Source organism: Alosa sapidissima, chromosome 8 (genome assembly GCF_018492685.1).
Source record: "Alosa sapidissima isolate fAloSap1 chromosome 8, fAloSap1.pri, whole genome shotgun sequence".
In the NCBI taxonomy this organism is placed as follows: Eukaryota; Metazoa; Chordata; class Actinopteri; order Clupeiformes; family Clupeidae; genus Alosa; species Alosa sapidissima.
Genome location: NC_055964.1, coordinates 17,886,273 through 17,901,272, shown reverse-complemented (window position 1 = coordinate 17,901,272; position 15,000 = coordinate 17,886,273). Strand labels below are relative to the sequence as shown.

General features: G+C 46.0%; 1 protein-coding gene across 2 annotated transcripts in view; it reads left to right on the top strand.

Annotated features, from left to right (window-relative positions):
* grk5l (G protein-coupled receptor kinase 5 like) overlaps nucleotides 1-15,000 on the top strand; it is a 50,662-nt gene that overhangs the window by 23,005 nt on the left and 12,657 nt on the right. For both annotated transcript variants that reach the window (XM_042100964.1, XM_042100965.1), the window contains exons 2-8: nucleotides 3,454-3,549; nucleotides 5,150-5,262; nucleotides 10,809-10,886; nucleotides 11,057-11,154; nucleotides 11,336-11,428; nucleotides 13,240-13,303; nucleotides 13,486-13,626. In XM_042100964.1, the coding sequence (XP_041956898.1) occupies nucleotides 3,454-3,549; nucleotides 5,150-5,262; nucleotides 10,809-10,886; nucleotides 11,057-11,154; nucleotides 11,336-11,428; nucleotides 13,240-13,303; nucleotides 13,486-13,626 (683 nt within the window). The remainder of the gene's footprint in view (nucleotides 1-3,453; nucleotides 3,550-5,149; nucleotides 5,263-10,808; nucleotides 10,887-11,056; nucleotides 11,155-11,335; nucleotides 11,429-13,239; nucleotides 13,304-13,485; nucleotides 13,627-15,000) is intronic.

Sequence of the window (15,000 nt, the reverse complement as noted above, 5' to 3'; positions counted from 1 at the left end):
GCAGTGGGAATGGAAAGGTCAGAGAGCTTCAGGAGTTTCTCAACATTCAGAATCACTCATTCTCTCTTTCTCCATGTCACACTCTCTCTCTCTCTCTCTCACACACACACACACACACACACACACACACACACACACACACACACACACACACACACACACACACACACACACACACAATCAGCAATCAGCCACCAACACCTCATTCTCACAAACACACACACTCTCTCTCTATTTCTTTCTCTCCATCTACTACATAATTTGAATGGATTTGTACTATCTTGGGTTCCCCTTGCTTTGAGTCACAGGGGTGGTGGTATGTGTGTGTGTATGGTGGTGGTGTGTGTGTGTGTGTGTGTGTGGGGGGGGGGGGGTGCTCTTAATGGGGAAAAGATGCTGCAAATCTCATAGTCACTATCAGAGTTGGTAAACAGAGCTCTAACACTTAATCCTCCCTGACCTCACTGGCTCACAACCACTTGGCTCTGTGTACACCAAGCCTGTGTGTGTGTGTGTGTGTGTGTGTGTGTGTGTGTGTGTGTAAGAGAGAGTGAGTATGTGAGGGAGCGAGAGAATGACACACTTATGTGTGCTAAACTTTCTCTGCCCGCTACATCGCTCACTAACCCAATGCTGTCCATTCAAGCTCTCTCTCTCTCTACTTCATAGGGCTCTGCAAATACCTTTGTTTAATAATGAACAGCGGTCCACACTGAAGGGGTCCATTGTGGCTGTGGATACCACACCCCTCTGAGTGTTAATGATGGGAAAGATGGCAACTAGCTAGGGATCTCTGGAGCCGTGTGTGCTACCTGTGGGCCCATGGGCTGAATGCACTTTCAAATGAACCCATGCAAAGTGTACTCAAATCACACTTCCATGATGCATTTTTCCAGGCCTACCTGAGTGCTGTGCTATGGCTTCCAATGACACAATATGTCCTTTTTTGTAGTGAAAATCAAGCGCTGTTGGTGGCTAGTGTGACATGAAGAGCAAAGAGTACACCTGATTTGCATTGGTTTGCATCTGGACTATTTAACGCTGGTCTGTTGACTTTGGCTGACCGAATGACTTCTTGACAGAGTCTCTTCTTGAGGGCTTGTAATTGTCAGACTCGGTGAGTCCTCCTCTGTCTGTCCGTCTGTGTGTGTGTGTGTGTGTGTGTGTGTCTGTGTCGGCAGCACTGCTTTTATATATAAGGCTACGACAACAAGTTTAGAAAAGGGCAGGAAGAGAGAATATGTGTTTGTGTGAGCGTGCTTGGTGTGTCTGTTCAAATAAATAACACGGTGGTGAGCCACTAAACCCCACAGATGTCTGCTTTTTATCTTCCTTCACCCACTAACCCGCCCCATGACAAATCATCGGGACAAACATCCAGCACTAATAGCTGGCTGTGTCTATGTCACATTTGCACATCACGTCACACACTGTGGCCTGTTTATATAGAGTTTACCAGCAGTGGACCACGTCAGTCAGTATAGGCCGGGAGTCAGTGATTTGGTGACTCCTCGAGCCAGGAGTTAGAAAGTTGGCGGCGACTCTTAATCCGGGTGTCAGTGAGTTTGGAACTCCTCTTAAGCCGGCAGTCTGTGACTTCTCTGTTACTACTCTCAAGCCGAGTCTGTGAGTTTGCGACTCCTTGTTTTGTGTTGTTTGTGTCTCACCATGGTCGTTACTCAGTGAGAGAGCACTTCTGTCTGCACTCTTCCATCGTCACAACTCCTCAGTCACTCTTGGCAGCCGGGGCTGTGGGATGTTTGGTAAACAGTTGTGTTTCTCGCCAAAAGTGATTCACATTTGTGTTTATGGGATGAACGCACACACGTCTGTGCCATATGTATTCCTACATGCTTGCTAGATGACGCACAGATGGAGCTCCCCATTTTAAAGACCGAGGGTTTATGCATGAGCATTCTTCTGGAAACTTGTGCATTACATAGTGTTGCGTAAGGTATCCAGCACTTTTTTGGGCAGTAATCTATTAATATGGTAGGTGGTAGTGAATAGATATCCAGTGAATTGTGGCACTGCTGCAGTGTCCATGCCTAGTTTCTGTGTTCTTCTTAGAAGGTGTTTCTTTTTTACAGGCACAGTGGGCCCTAGTTAAAGTCTTGTGAAGTTATAAATATGTTGTCTAATGTCTTGAATGGATAAATATTGCTTGCTCACAGTTCAAACAACCAAAGTGTCTTAGTCTTAGAATTATTTATCATAATAAACTTCTGTGAGAGAGTGTAGTTGCATAGCCTGTGTGTGTGTCTGCGTACGTGCGTGTCAAATGTGTGTAAATGGAACTCGGACACTACAGTTGTTTTACTGTAGTGAATGTGACCTTTTTTCTTTGGTACTAAATGAGATCATAAATCTGTGTGTGTGTGTGTTTGTTTGTCTGCATGAGTGTGTCTTGAGTTACTGGGATGGTGTATTTTAGCTGTGTGTGTGTGTCTGCTTGGAGCCCAGAACAGCATTATTCACTGCCCAGGAATTGTGCTTTGGCAGCACGCATCAGCGAGCTGGGGAGGGAATATCAGTGACGTATTGGGAATGTATTCCGACACATTCCCACATATTCCAGCTCTCTGCTGGGACGTCGCACACGTCCAGGAACACAGAGAAATCACGGCTTAAGGGGCCAGGAGCGGAACTCCGACGTCTTGCATCTACTTACACGCACAACAACTTGGCTAAGCAAACACACACACACACACACACACCAACAAAGTTACTACTGGGAATATTACAAAAGGCTGTGTGTGTTTGGGGGCGTGGTGTTTCTGACTTACTCTGACGCACACAACCATCTTATGGTCTTAACTGGAGCAGTCAAACTGTGGCTGCGTTCTGCGCGCGCGCGCGTGTGTGTGGGCGCGTGTGCGTGTGCATGTGCGTGTGTGTGTGTGTGTGTGTGTGTGTGTGCGCGCGTGTGCGTGTGCGCGTGCGCGTGTGTGTGTGTGTGTGCAGTTCAACGCAGAGGATAAAGGGCTTGTGCGGTCCTAGGCAGCTGTGGTTGGACCCGTCTCATTCAGAATGATTGCATTCCGGCGCGAGACATCTTTATCAGTCCCCAGGGCCTCTATGGGTCTCTGGAGCCTGAAGAGCCTGTGTGTGTGTGTGTGTGTGTGTGTGTGTGTGTGTGTGTGTACACGTCACGTCAGTTAGACAGGGGAACAATGAATGGATAAGAATCTGAGACATTTAATAAGCTGTGCTCTCTTGCCTTTCACTGGAAAACTGACCCTGTTATGTAATGTGTGTGTGTGTGTGTGTGTGTGTGTGTGTGTGTGTGTGTGTGTGTGTGTGTGTGTGCGCGTGTGTGTGCGCATATGCCTACGGTATGTGTCAGCCATCAGCTTGTCCACGGTAATCGTTTTGAGATGTTCCAGGTGATACACACACACACACACACACAAATGTGTGCTCATGCCTGGTGATGTTCTGTGTTTGTGACAGGAGGAGGAGGGAAGAGGAAAGGCCGCAGTAAGAAATGGAAGGAGATCCTGCGCTTCCCCCACATCAGCCAATGTACTGAGGTGGGCAACAGCATCGGTACGTCCCACCACCATCATTGCTTCCTTAAATCCTTACACACTCAGCACACCCAGCCTGGACACTAACACACACACACACACACACACACACACACGCGCACACTCAGCACACCCAGCGTAGACACTAACACACACACACACACACACACACACACTCACACACTCAGTACACCCAGCCTGGACACTGACACACACACACACACACACACACACACACACACACACACACACACACTCAACACACGCAGCCTGGACACTAACACACACATTCACACACACACTCACTCAGCACACGCAGCCTGGACACTGCTGCTCTCTTTCCACCATACACACAGAACCCCCAATCTGGACGTCACCATGAACATCATCACCCCCCCCCCCCCCCTCCCCCCATACATACAGCACACCAGCCTGGAGACACCCCCCCCCCCCCTCCTCCAACACACACACACACACACACACACACACACACACACAGACAGTACCCCAACCTGGACACATATGGGCCACAGTCTCAACAGCACCACTACTAACAAACCAGCCCACTGGCTTGATATTGGGTTCTATATTGGATTCCAAAAGTTGGGAATACAACTCTCTGAACAATGTGGGGGAACCACGTAATGGGTCCATGTGTTGTGATTTAGGTTCTTCAGAAAACAGAAAATATGGGGGCGCTGTGACGCAACTGGCTACAGCTCCCATACCACATGCGTGTCCGAGTTCCCACAGGGACCCGGGTCAATTCCCGATCCCACATCATCGCTCTCTCCTGCTCGTTTCTGTCAGCTTCTTGACTGTCCTGTTACTTTAGAAAACCCAAAAATGTTGCTCAGTATTACTGAGAACATGCCCAAACAACAATTCTCAGGAACGTTGCCTTAGGCATCATCAGGAATCGTCAGCCTAAAACCATACACCCCACCCCTCACCCCATTGGCTCAGTAGCCCACTGTTCCTGTATCCCACCAACACATCGCCCTGTGTCCTGTGATAGAGAAACCTCACCAGATAAAAAAAAAATTATTACTACTCATCCAACCTTTCCATCCCAGTCCACATATCATTACTTATTTGTACACTTAGTATTCTCCTCACAACTCTTTATTTTAGTGTAACCCAAACCAAGCCTCTAGTCTGTTATTCCACTCCTGCCTTACAGGGAAGCTACACCGGGCACGTAACTGAAGCGTTCTGTTCACGACGCATAAAAAACATTTTAGAAGACTGGTCTATGTTTTCCGAACGTACGCGCCGCTATCATGTCTGGAGCAGCCAGTTCCATTGATTACAGTGGAAGCTAATTGTTGCAGCGGACGCAACGCGAACGGAGCGCTTCAGTTACGCCCCTGGTGTAGCTTCCCCGTAGTGTTGTGATAAGCTCATATTCTGACATTTTCCTCCCTTAGCACAAGGGGTTTGTTACATTATTAATCTCTAACCACTAGACTACCGCCACCCCAGGGTGTCCCTAGGATGAGGAATTGGGGCCTCATGTATTTATATCACTGTTATATTTCATCCTTGTTATTATCACACCATGCTAACTGTTCTTTTGTGTATGTGTGTGTGTGTGTGTGTGTGTGTGTGTGTTTTAGACCGCGACTACTTGAGCCTCTGTGAGAAGCAGCCCATAGGCCGCCTGCTGTTCCGCTTGTACTGTGAGACGAGACCTGAGCTGCAGCAATGCATTCAGCTGCTGGATGCAATGGTAAACACACACACACACACACACACACACACACACACACACACACACACACACACACACACACACTGAATTTCACTGTGGCAACCTATGCTGGAATGCACACACACCCCTTCTCCCAGACTCTCTCTCTCTAATACACTTTCACTATCACTATAGCAACCTAAGTAACCATTTAAAACTCACACAGTCTACACAAATGTACACACAAGCCAGCCGCTTAGTGAACCACACACACACACACTGCTATTAAACTCTCCCTCTCTATTAAAGTCTTAGAAACACCCTCCTTCACCAGTACCCCCATGCTCACCACACACACACACACACACACACACACACACAAAGCACTGTGTCTTCTGAGTCTAGACTGCATGCCTGCCACATGACGGTAGTTTAATCTCACCCAGAATATGCTGGGCGGCATGAAGACTGCTCATGAAGAAAGGCTCGCTTTTCTATCGGCCACGCAATCCCACAACCCCCGCTGTGGCCCCGGACCCACCACTAAATATGGGCATGACGCAACTGACAGACCCAGCAGACAGGCTGGGGGGTGTGATGGTGGGGGGTGGGGTGTTGGGGCATGGGGGTGGGTGACTGGGAGTGCTGGTGAAAGTCGAGGCTTTGTGTTGGCCTGGATGAGCTCCCTCATTCTGCTGGACCAGAGCTGCTGGAGCCACACACAGCCTGACCCTAAAGAAGCAGTGTGGGGGACCCTCAGACAGGTGCTGAGAAGGCAGGACTCAGGAGGAAATGGCAAAGAATGTTCTAAACACTCCTATATATACACACACACACACACACACACACACACACACACACACACACACACACACACACACACACACACACACACACACACAATCACACACAGCGAGATATTGCTTGAAACAAAAAGGCAGATGAGGAGTTTTAGTTAATCATTGCCTAAGAAGATAGTTAGTCAATGAAGTGTGTTGTGCATGGGTTGCGAGTGTGGCTTTCTGCGTGCGTGGGTGGGTGGTTTGTGTGTGTGTGTGTGTGTGCGTGCATGCATACTTGCTCCTACATGTTGGGGTCAGGGAAGTTCTTATTTCACTTTCAGAAGTGTGGCGATGGAAAAAGTGGTAGGATGTGTGGGTGGGTCGTATCAGAAAGAACGGTTAGAGAGTGTCTTACACACACACACACACACACACACACACACACACACACACGCATAGTGTGTTTGTGTGTGTCTGTAAGCTTTGGCTTTCTGCTGATTATTACACACACACACACACACACACACACACGCATGCATAGTGTGTGAGTTTGTGTCTGTGTATGTGTTGGCTTTGTGCTGATAATTTTACACACACACACAGACACATGCATGCACACGTACAAACACAAACACACACACGTACACACACACACTCAGAGACAAAGCATAAGGAATGTGCCGTGGGGAGGGGGGTTGAGTGTTTGACGTCAGTGGCAAGCGAAAACTTAAATTGAGCACAGTGTGTGTGTGAGAGCGGCAGAGAGAGAGAGAGAGACAGAGAGAGAGAGACAGAGAGGTGTAGAAGAGGTGAACAGGATGGAAGGTATGCAGTTAACCGTAAAGGCGAAATGGAGAAAGCCCTTCATTGGCCCCAATGAGAAAAATATCTCTCACACACATCTATGCATGCACATTAACTAACACACACACACACACACACACACAGAAACGTGCAGACACATTCACACATACAACTGTGTATGGGTTTTTGAAAATGATCTCAGCCCATATGTTTGACTTACAGGACATTCAAAGTTGCTCAGAGAGCCTGTGTCGCACTAGCTTCCTGGTGTGTGTGTGTGTGCATGTATGTCTGTGTGGATAGAATGTGTATACACACTACTGAGGCTGGGGCCACCAGATTGAGATGAAAATGCCAGTGTAATGTGTGTGTGTGAGGGAGAAACAAGGTCAGTGGAAAAACTGGTGGCCCCCCAGTAATGTTCACTGTGTTTTCTCTCTGTTTTCTTTCCCTCTCTCGCACTCTTTTTCTGACACACACTCACACATATGCCCTCACTCCCTATCTCTCTTTCACTCACACACATACACACACACACACACACACACGTACACACACACTTATTTTCACACAGACACAAACTCTCCTGCTGTTGTAATGACGCGTGTGTGTTTTGTGACGCGCCTCGGCCTTGCTGTGACACCCCAGGACCTCTCAGAATCCTGTGGTGTTGACGGAATGGTTACCCAGCAACGCACAGTCACACAGCAAGTCCCTCGGAAAGCATGTGTCGTGTGTGTGTGTGTGTGTGTGTGTGTGTGTGTGTGTGTGTGTGTGTGTGAGTGAGAGAGAGAGAGAGAGAGGGAATCTATATTTAATCATTTACCAGATGGTTTTATTTACGTCTGTGAATGTCAGTGTATGTGTGCGTATGTATGCGTGCGTGTGTGTGTGTGTGTGTGTGTGTATGTGCCGTGGCTTCTTTCTTTAGGTTCATGTGTGCCAACATATGCCTACTAGTATATTACTGTTTCACTTCATTTGTCTGCTCTATAGAATTAGTTAAGATTATAAATAAACTAACCTCCCCGTGTGTGTGGTAGGGCCAGGTGGTCTTGCGTAATGAGATGGGTGCTGGGTTCCACAGTTTGATGTCAGAGAGGAACCGGAGGGGTAGATGATGTTGATAAACGGAGAGACACACACACACACACACACACACACACACACACACACTCACACACTTACTGTCACTTCTGTATATTATACACACATAACAAGCACTACCCCTTTCACACACAAACACACATTTTCCGTCACTTCTGTATATACTCACACACAAACACTATCCCTTTTACATACACACACACACACGCACATCCACACAACTAACCCCAGGGCATGTCTGTGCCATGACTCCCATCATTGTGTAACTGCACACAGTCCAGCTTTGGAGAGTGGTACACATGATGCTGGGACAACCACTCACATCTAGTGCTGTCCAGTTCTAATGCCTCATAGCCTCTGTCCAACCACTGGGTCACCCTTTCACACACACCTCACTATTCCAATACACAGTGCTAAGAACAGAGACACAACACTCTGTTATAAGAGAATAGAATAGAAACTTTAATTGCCACACAACAATGTTGGTGGTATTTTTTGTAGCTCAGTCCGTGGGGGGGGGTTAATAGCGGGAGGCGATAAATTAAATAAATAAGTAAAGTTGCAAATCTTCAGGAGTTCAGGAGTCTAATTGCTGAAGGGTAGAAGCTGTTGTTGAAGCGCGTCGTTCCTGTCTTCAGAGATCTATAGCGTCTTCCAGAGGGCAGAAGTTGGAAGAGATCATGGCTCGGATGTGAGGCGTCCCTGATGATCATGGTTGCTCAGTTCAAGCTGCGTTCAGCATACAGAGTGGACTGATGGAAGGTCACAACCTGTGATGTTGGAGGCTTTGGTGACAACTCTCTCTAATTTCCTCTTGGTGCAACTGTTAGAGCTCCAGTATATATAATATAATAATTTCCTCCATACGTACATTAGCTATATACATGCATTTCATATAGTTAAATACCATACATGCTTAAAGTTAAAGTGGGTCTGTAGAGTGTTTGACTGTACAATATAGTATTGAATTTGTCAGCTAACACTGACCGTTTTCCTGCACACATTTACCATCAGAACCATATGCCATCTGTAAATGTACTCTGTGATGGAAAAAAAGAAGAATTGGCCATGTATTCCTATAAACACAAATTACCACCAATAAATCCTTATGTACTGCATACTAAGAACATCACATTCTCTCCTAAGCTCATTTCCACTAATGTGTAACAGCACATCACATTGTATTTAAACGGCACAACACCACATGAACTTCTGGAAAGGACGTGGCCTTTTCAGGTCAAGATTTGTTATGAACTACATTTCCATCAAAACATTACTGCACAACATGCTCCACTTTGAGCAAACATCACAACCTGTAGGCTTTCCTCTTATGAGTTATGTGTGTCATGGCCAAGCTGCTGCCCCTTGCCACCCTCATCATCTACAGTAATGCAGTGTTTCTTAACTGGTGGGTCGGGACCCAAAAGTGGGTCGCGGAACCATTCTGGGTGGGTCGTGGAGCTTGTGGGTAAAAAAATAAATAAATAATCACCCATTTTAAGTGCTACTTTGTCAGATCTACAGTACTATCTTAATATCCTGAAGACTTCACAAATGTAATGCCAAACATCATCATGTTCTAAACAAGTAGGCCTACAGGCACTTCGCTTGTCTTACCATGTAGCTCACCTTATCTGTTGGCTTGAACACTAAAAAATAAAATATGGGTCGCGACTAAATGAACATGGGAAATTGTGGGTCCCAAAGCCAGACCAGTTAAGAACCACTGATCTTATGCCATTCCAGTTATGAGCACATCCCTGCGCCCACACTAGCAGTGAGCAGTGCTACTTTTTTACACTCATATCTGTCACTGTCAAGTCAGCATCCACCCACTGAAATGATGTCATATGATGTCATGTTAACCCACTTTATGCTTGTTTCATATGTTATGTTGACTCATGGATGCAAAACAATTTTCTCAAACTCAACACAGATAAAACAGAAATTCTGCTGATTGGCCCTAAAAGCATGCTCTCCAAACCTCACAGGCTCACTCTTAACATTGATGGTTCACCTGTCCACTCCACCCCAGTTGTCAAAAACCTTGGCTTTCAACTTGACTCCACCCTTAGCTTTGATCCTCATATCAAAGCACTCACTAAGACTGCCTTCTTTCACCTCCGCAACATTGCACGCCTCCGACCCTTCCTCTCTGTTAGTGATGCACAGACTTTGGTCCACTCCTTCATCATGTCCCGTCTAGTTTACTGCAACTCACTTTTCCTTGGTGTCCCCACTAAATCCCTTCAAAGGTTGCAGTACATTCAAAACTCTGCAGCCAGGCTCCTTACCCACACCAAATGATCTGCACACATTACCCCCATTCTCCATCAACTCCACTGGCTACCAGTTCCATCCTGGATTGAATACAAAGTACTACTACTCACCTTCAAATCCCTCCACAACCTTGCTCCCCCTACATCTGCAACCTCTTGACCCCTTACACTCCCTCCCGCTCACTCAGATCCTCTGACAAACAATCTCCTAGTTATCCCCTGCACCAGACTCCACCCTGGGTGGCAGGTCCTTCAGTGCCTTGGCCCCCAAACTCTGGAACTCCCTCCCCCAACCTCTTCGTAACTGTCCATCTCTTCCCTTCTTCAAAGCACATGTGAAGACCTTTTTTTTTAATGATCACTTCTCTACACCCAACACATAGCTCCATACACATAGCTTGTCTTGTTGTATTGTTGTTTTGTTTGTCTGTCTGTTGTTATGCTTTCCTTCTGCTATCTAACTATGTAAAGCGACCTTGGGTTTGAAAAAGGCGGCGCACACATACTGAATAAGAGCCTGTGAGTCTGCGTATATTCATGGCAAGAGGTATCAGGAAGGTCAGAAAAGTGTGGCGGTGTATCACTTTAGTAATGGCAGGTTGTTGTGTTACAGGAAGACTACGAGGTGACGCCAGACGAGAAGAGGAAGAGCCGAGGCGACCAGATTATACGGAAGTTTCTCTCCAAGCAGGTGCACTCTTTTGAGAATATGTTTTAAGCACACCATGTGTGCACCTTCCTATATCTAAATAGTAAATAATAAGGGCTTTGTGTTTGTGGAATAATGTAATGATTATTTTGAATCTTATTTTATTTGATCTTATACATATTGTGTGTGTGCGTGTGTGTGTGTGCATGCAGTCGCCTCAGTGTGTACTTGTGGTGGAGAGTTTTGCCCAGCAGTGCCAAGAGAACCTGGACCTTAGCCCCTGCAAAGAGATCTTCTGTGACTGTCGCAAGTGAGCCCCCCTACACCCTTACACACACACACACACACACACACACACACACACACACGCAGAGAATGTTATTTTTCAGTACTAATATAACACAGGATCTGTCATCATAACACTACATAAAGAGATGCATAAACAAACCTGGACACTTGCTTTACTGACTGGAGTGCATCTCTGTGTGCAGGGCTCTTCATGACTATCTGAGTGGTGGTCCTTTCTCCGACTACCAGAACAGCATGTACTTCGACCGCTTTGTGCAGTGGAAGATGCTGGAGAGGTCAGCCTGATCTCAGACTTCTCCGTTTGTCCCTCTCTCTTTCTTTCTTTCTTTCTTTCTTTCTTTCTTTCTTTCTTTCTCTCTCTCTCTCTCTCTCTCTCTCTCTTTCTCCCCTGTCTCTGTGTTTTCCTCTCTGTCTCTCTGGACGTCTGTCCCCTCTCATTCAGTCAGGCAATGGTACGCTCCCGCGTCTGCTTCCTGCGCACGCGGCACTGGTGAGCGCATGACGAGAATTGCGTAATTTTTACGGCATGCGTCACGTTTTTGAGTTGACCGAAATTTAAGACCGCGCGTCACTTTGACACGTAGACTACGCATGTGTGAAACGGAACTGCTGTAAACATTCCCCTCCAGTAGGTGGACCACATAGAAGAACAACACTTAAAACCTAGGAAACAAACCTAGACAGAAGAAGACTTGTTTGATTACCATAACGACGATGGAGCAGAGCGCCTGTCCTTAGCTTGCCTGGTTATCAAGTTACGTGAAACACCACGACATGGAGTCAACTTCGACCGATGTAAAGCCACAATCCACAGATACAGATTCTTTAACATTATCTTTAATGTTTACTTTACCATCTATGGTGTAGAACCCAAAGTATTTCAAGACATCACGTTTTAGATGAGTTGGGGACGTAATTGTCTGCTCAGGCCAGCCGTTCTGTGCGTTATCTTCCATTTTCGAAACAGGGTGGCTGCATGAGCTCTGGCTCCAGTCATTATTGTGGCTAGGCTACTGGCTATTATTGGCTTGATTTGGTCATGACTGGATCATAGAGTGCTGGATGGGATGGCAAACAATAAAATAAAAAACAAACTAATCATAGACTGTAGAAATGCGCTACACATGGCACTAAAAACCGAATCGTTTATTTATAGTTCGACTACGGATATTTCACGTTATGTTCGAATAAAAAGTGACAGCCCTACTCCCTGCATAGAGCTGACATGACTTTGGATTAAATGCATCTTTTAAAAATGAGCGTAGCCTAGCACCTATTACTGAACAATGCTGAAATCAAATCGCGAAACCCAGATCCATATAAATGTATCTATTTACAAGGCTCTGGCGAAACCCAGTAACACTTGTTGATCAAGATGCATTCTCGTCTGTTCCGTATATAATGCGTTATCAATAATGATAATAATAATAATAAAAGGAATGTAGCCTACCTCTCCCAGGTGCACTCATTATCACCTACACCTGAACAATGCTGAACTCAAATCTCGAAACTCGCCTATCAACACCGGATAATGCGTTATCATAATAATAATTGAAGGAATGTAACCTAGGCTACCTCTCGCTCTAGATATATATGGCTATATGGTAGCTCTGGCTACCTTCATTCAGAATTCGGCTGCTCGCACATCCCACGTTCTTCTTTTCTTCAGGCGTTTCAGGCTTCTTTGGTGGTTGTGTCCTACTTTCAGGCTTGACGTACCGCCCCCAGTTGGTGGGGCAGAGTATCACAGTTAATCTGTAGTGCGCAGGCGCTAACCTTAATGATCTAACGCGCATTCAGGACAACAGAAATTGGAGTATGCTTCGTGTAAGCGTCAAAAATGACGCACATCTTCCACACGCGCAAATGTGACTGAGGCGCATATCACAGCCTTACTGTCCATCTGTCTCGATCTCCTGTCTCTTTATTACTTATTGTGTGTTTGTGTGGTCAGTGTCTCCCTCTGTTGTCTAATGAAGTACTGCTGTTTCATCTGTCCTGGAGTTGTAAGAGAGTATGGAGCCAAAAACGTGTGTGTTTCAAGCTAATGCCATTTTAATAATGCATCAGTGTTTCTTGTTTATAGGCAATCAATCACTAAAGACACATTTCGACAGTACCGTGTGCTGGGAAAAGGAGGCTTTGGTGAGGTAAGTCCTCATTATTAAAACCAGACTGCGCCCCGTGTGTGTGTGTTTGTACACTGTGTACTCATGTAATAGACTTCAGGGCTGTATATATGATTAGGTATCAATGTGTTTGTTGTAACTCACATTGTGTGTGTGTGTGTGTGTGTGTGTGTGTGTGTGTGTGTGTGTGTGTGTGTGCGCAGGTATGTGCATGTCAGGTGCGAGCCACGGGGAAGATGTATGCCTGCAAGAAGCTGGAGAAGAAGCGGATTAAGAAGAGGAAGGGCGAGTCCATGGCACTCAATGAGAAACAGATCCTGGAGAAAGTCAACAGCAGATTTGTGGTGAGCTGCTTTGCTTGCTGCCTCTTGTCTCCCCACTGTAAATATACACTGAATAAGACATCAAGCAGTGTCTCTGTCTCCCTCCTGCTCCCTCTCTTTTTTTCTCTCTTTTTTTCTCTCTTCCTCTCTCTCTTGCTCCCTCTCTTCCTCTCTCTTTCTCTCTCTCTTTCTCTCTCCCTCTCTCTCCTTCTCTGTGGTGACCTTCTCAAAGTCTGTTGTCAGATTTATTCTTTATCTCAATATATTCTCCTACAGTACTATATCAACACAAGTCTCTTCTGTTCATCTCTCTTCCTGTCTCTCTCTCTTTCTCAGTTTCTCCCCCTCTCTCCCCTGCAGGCTCTCTCTCTGAAACATTTTGTTCAAACGTTCTGTGGGCTTCATTGTATCTTGTACTGACCCATATTGATTACATTTATACTTACCTTGATGTGATGGAGCAGTGTTTGGTTCCCCTGTTCATCCCATTGGCCCCATCTCATATTTCTATATATTCAGTAAGGGATAATGTGTAGAATGCCGGTCATTATTGGGAAAATAAGTCCCGACAGGGCGCGCAACGGAGGGGTCTTGTTCCGCCCTGAAGGGACTTATTATGACCACCGCGCAGCGAAGCGGCGGTCATATAGGTTTAGTCAGATTTTGTTTTTTTTCTTTTTCGCATGCCCAAATTTCCGTCAAGGATTCCCGGGACACTGAAAGACCGGGGTACACGAAATATGGTGGGCATGTAACCCCACATGGATAGCATGGAACCATCGTTTTTCATTTTGATCTGTAGCCCCCCCGCTGGACTGGACCCCCCGAAAGGAGGGTAGGGCAGACACAGTTTTCTGTGAATATCTCGAGAACCGTAGGGTTTAGGAGGACCATTTCTTTTTTGTATGTTGATCTCAAGGGGCCATGTCAACCCATTCCATAACTACTCATTTCATGTATAGCGCCACCTAGTTAAACACAAAAAAAGTAAAAATGAGGTGTTGTAATCGCAGGTATCTGTGACCTAACATAGTCAAAACTGCACGAAATTGGAAGTGTAGGATCATTATGACACCCTCTGTATGCACGCCAAGTTTCGTGGAATTCCGTTCATGGGGGGCCACACAATAAATTAATTTATGTTACTATACACCAACTGGCCTGTAGGTGGCCGGAGACAGTTTTCTGTGAATATCTCGAGAACCGTAGGGCCTAGGAGGTCCACCTTTTTTATGTATGTTGGTCTTAAGGGGGCATGTCAACCCATCCCATTACCACTTATTTCATGTATAGCGCCACCTACTTAAAAATTAAAAAGCAAAAAATTAGGTGTTTTCATCACAATATCTCTGGCTGACATGGTCAAAACTGCACGAAATTAAAAATGTAAGATCA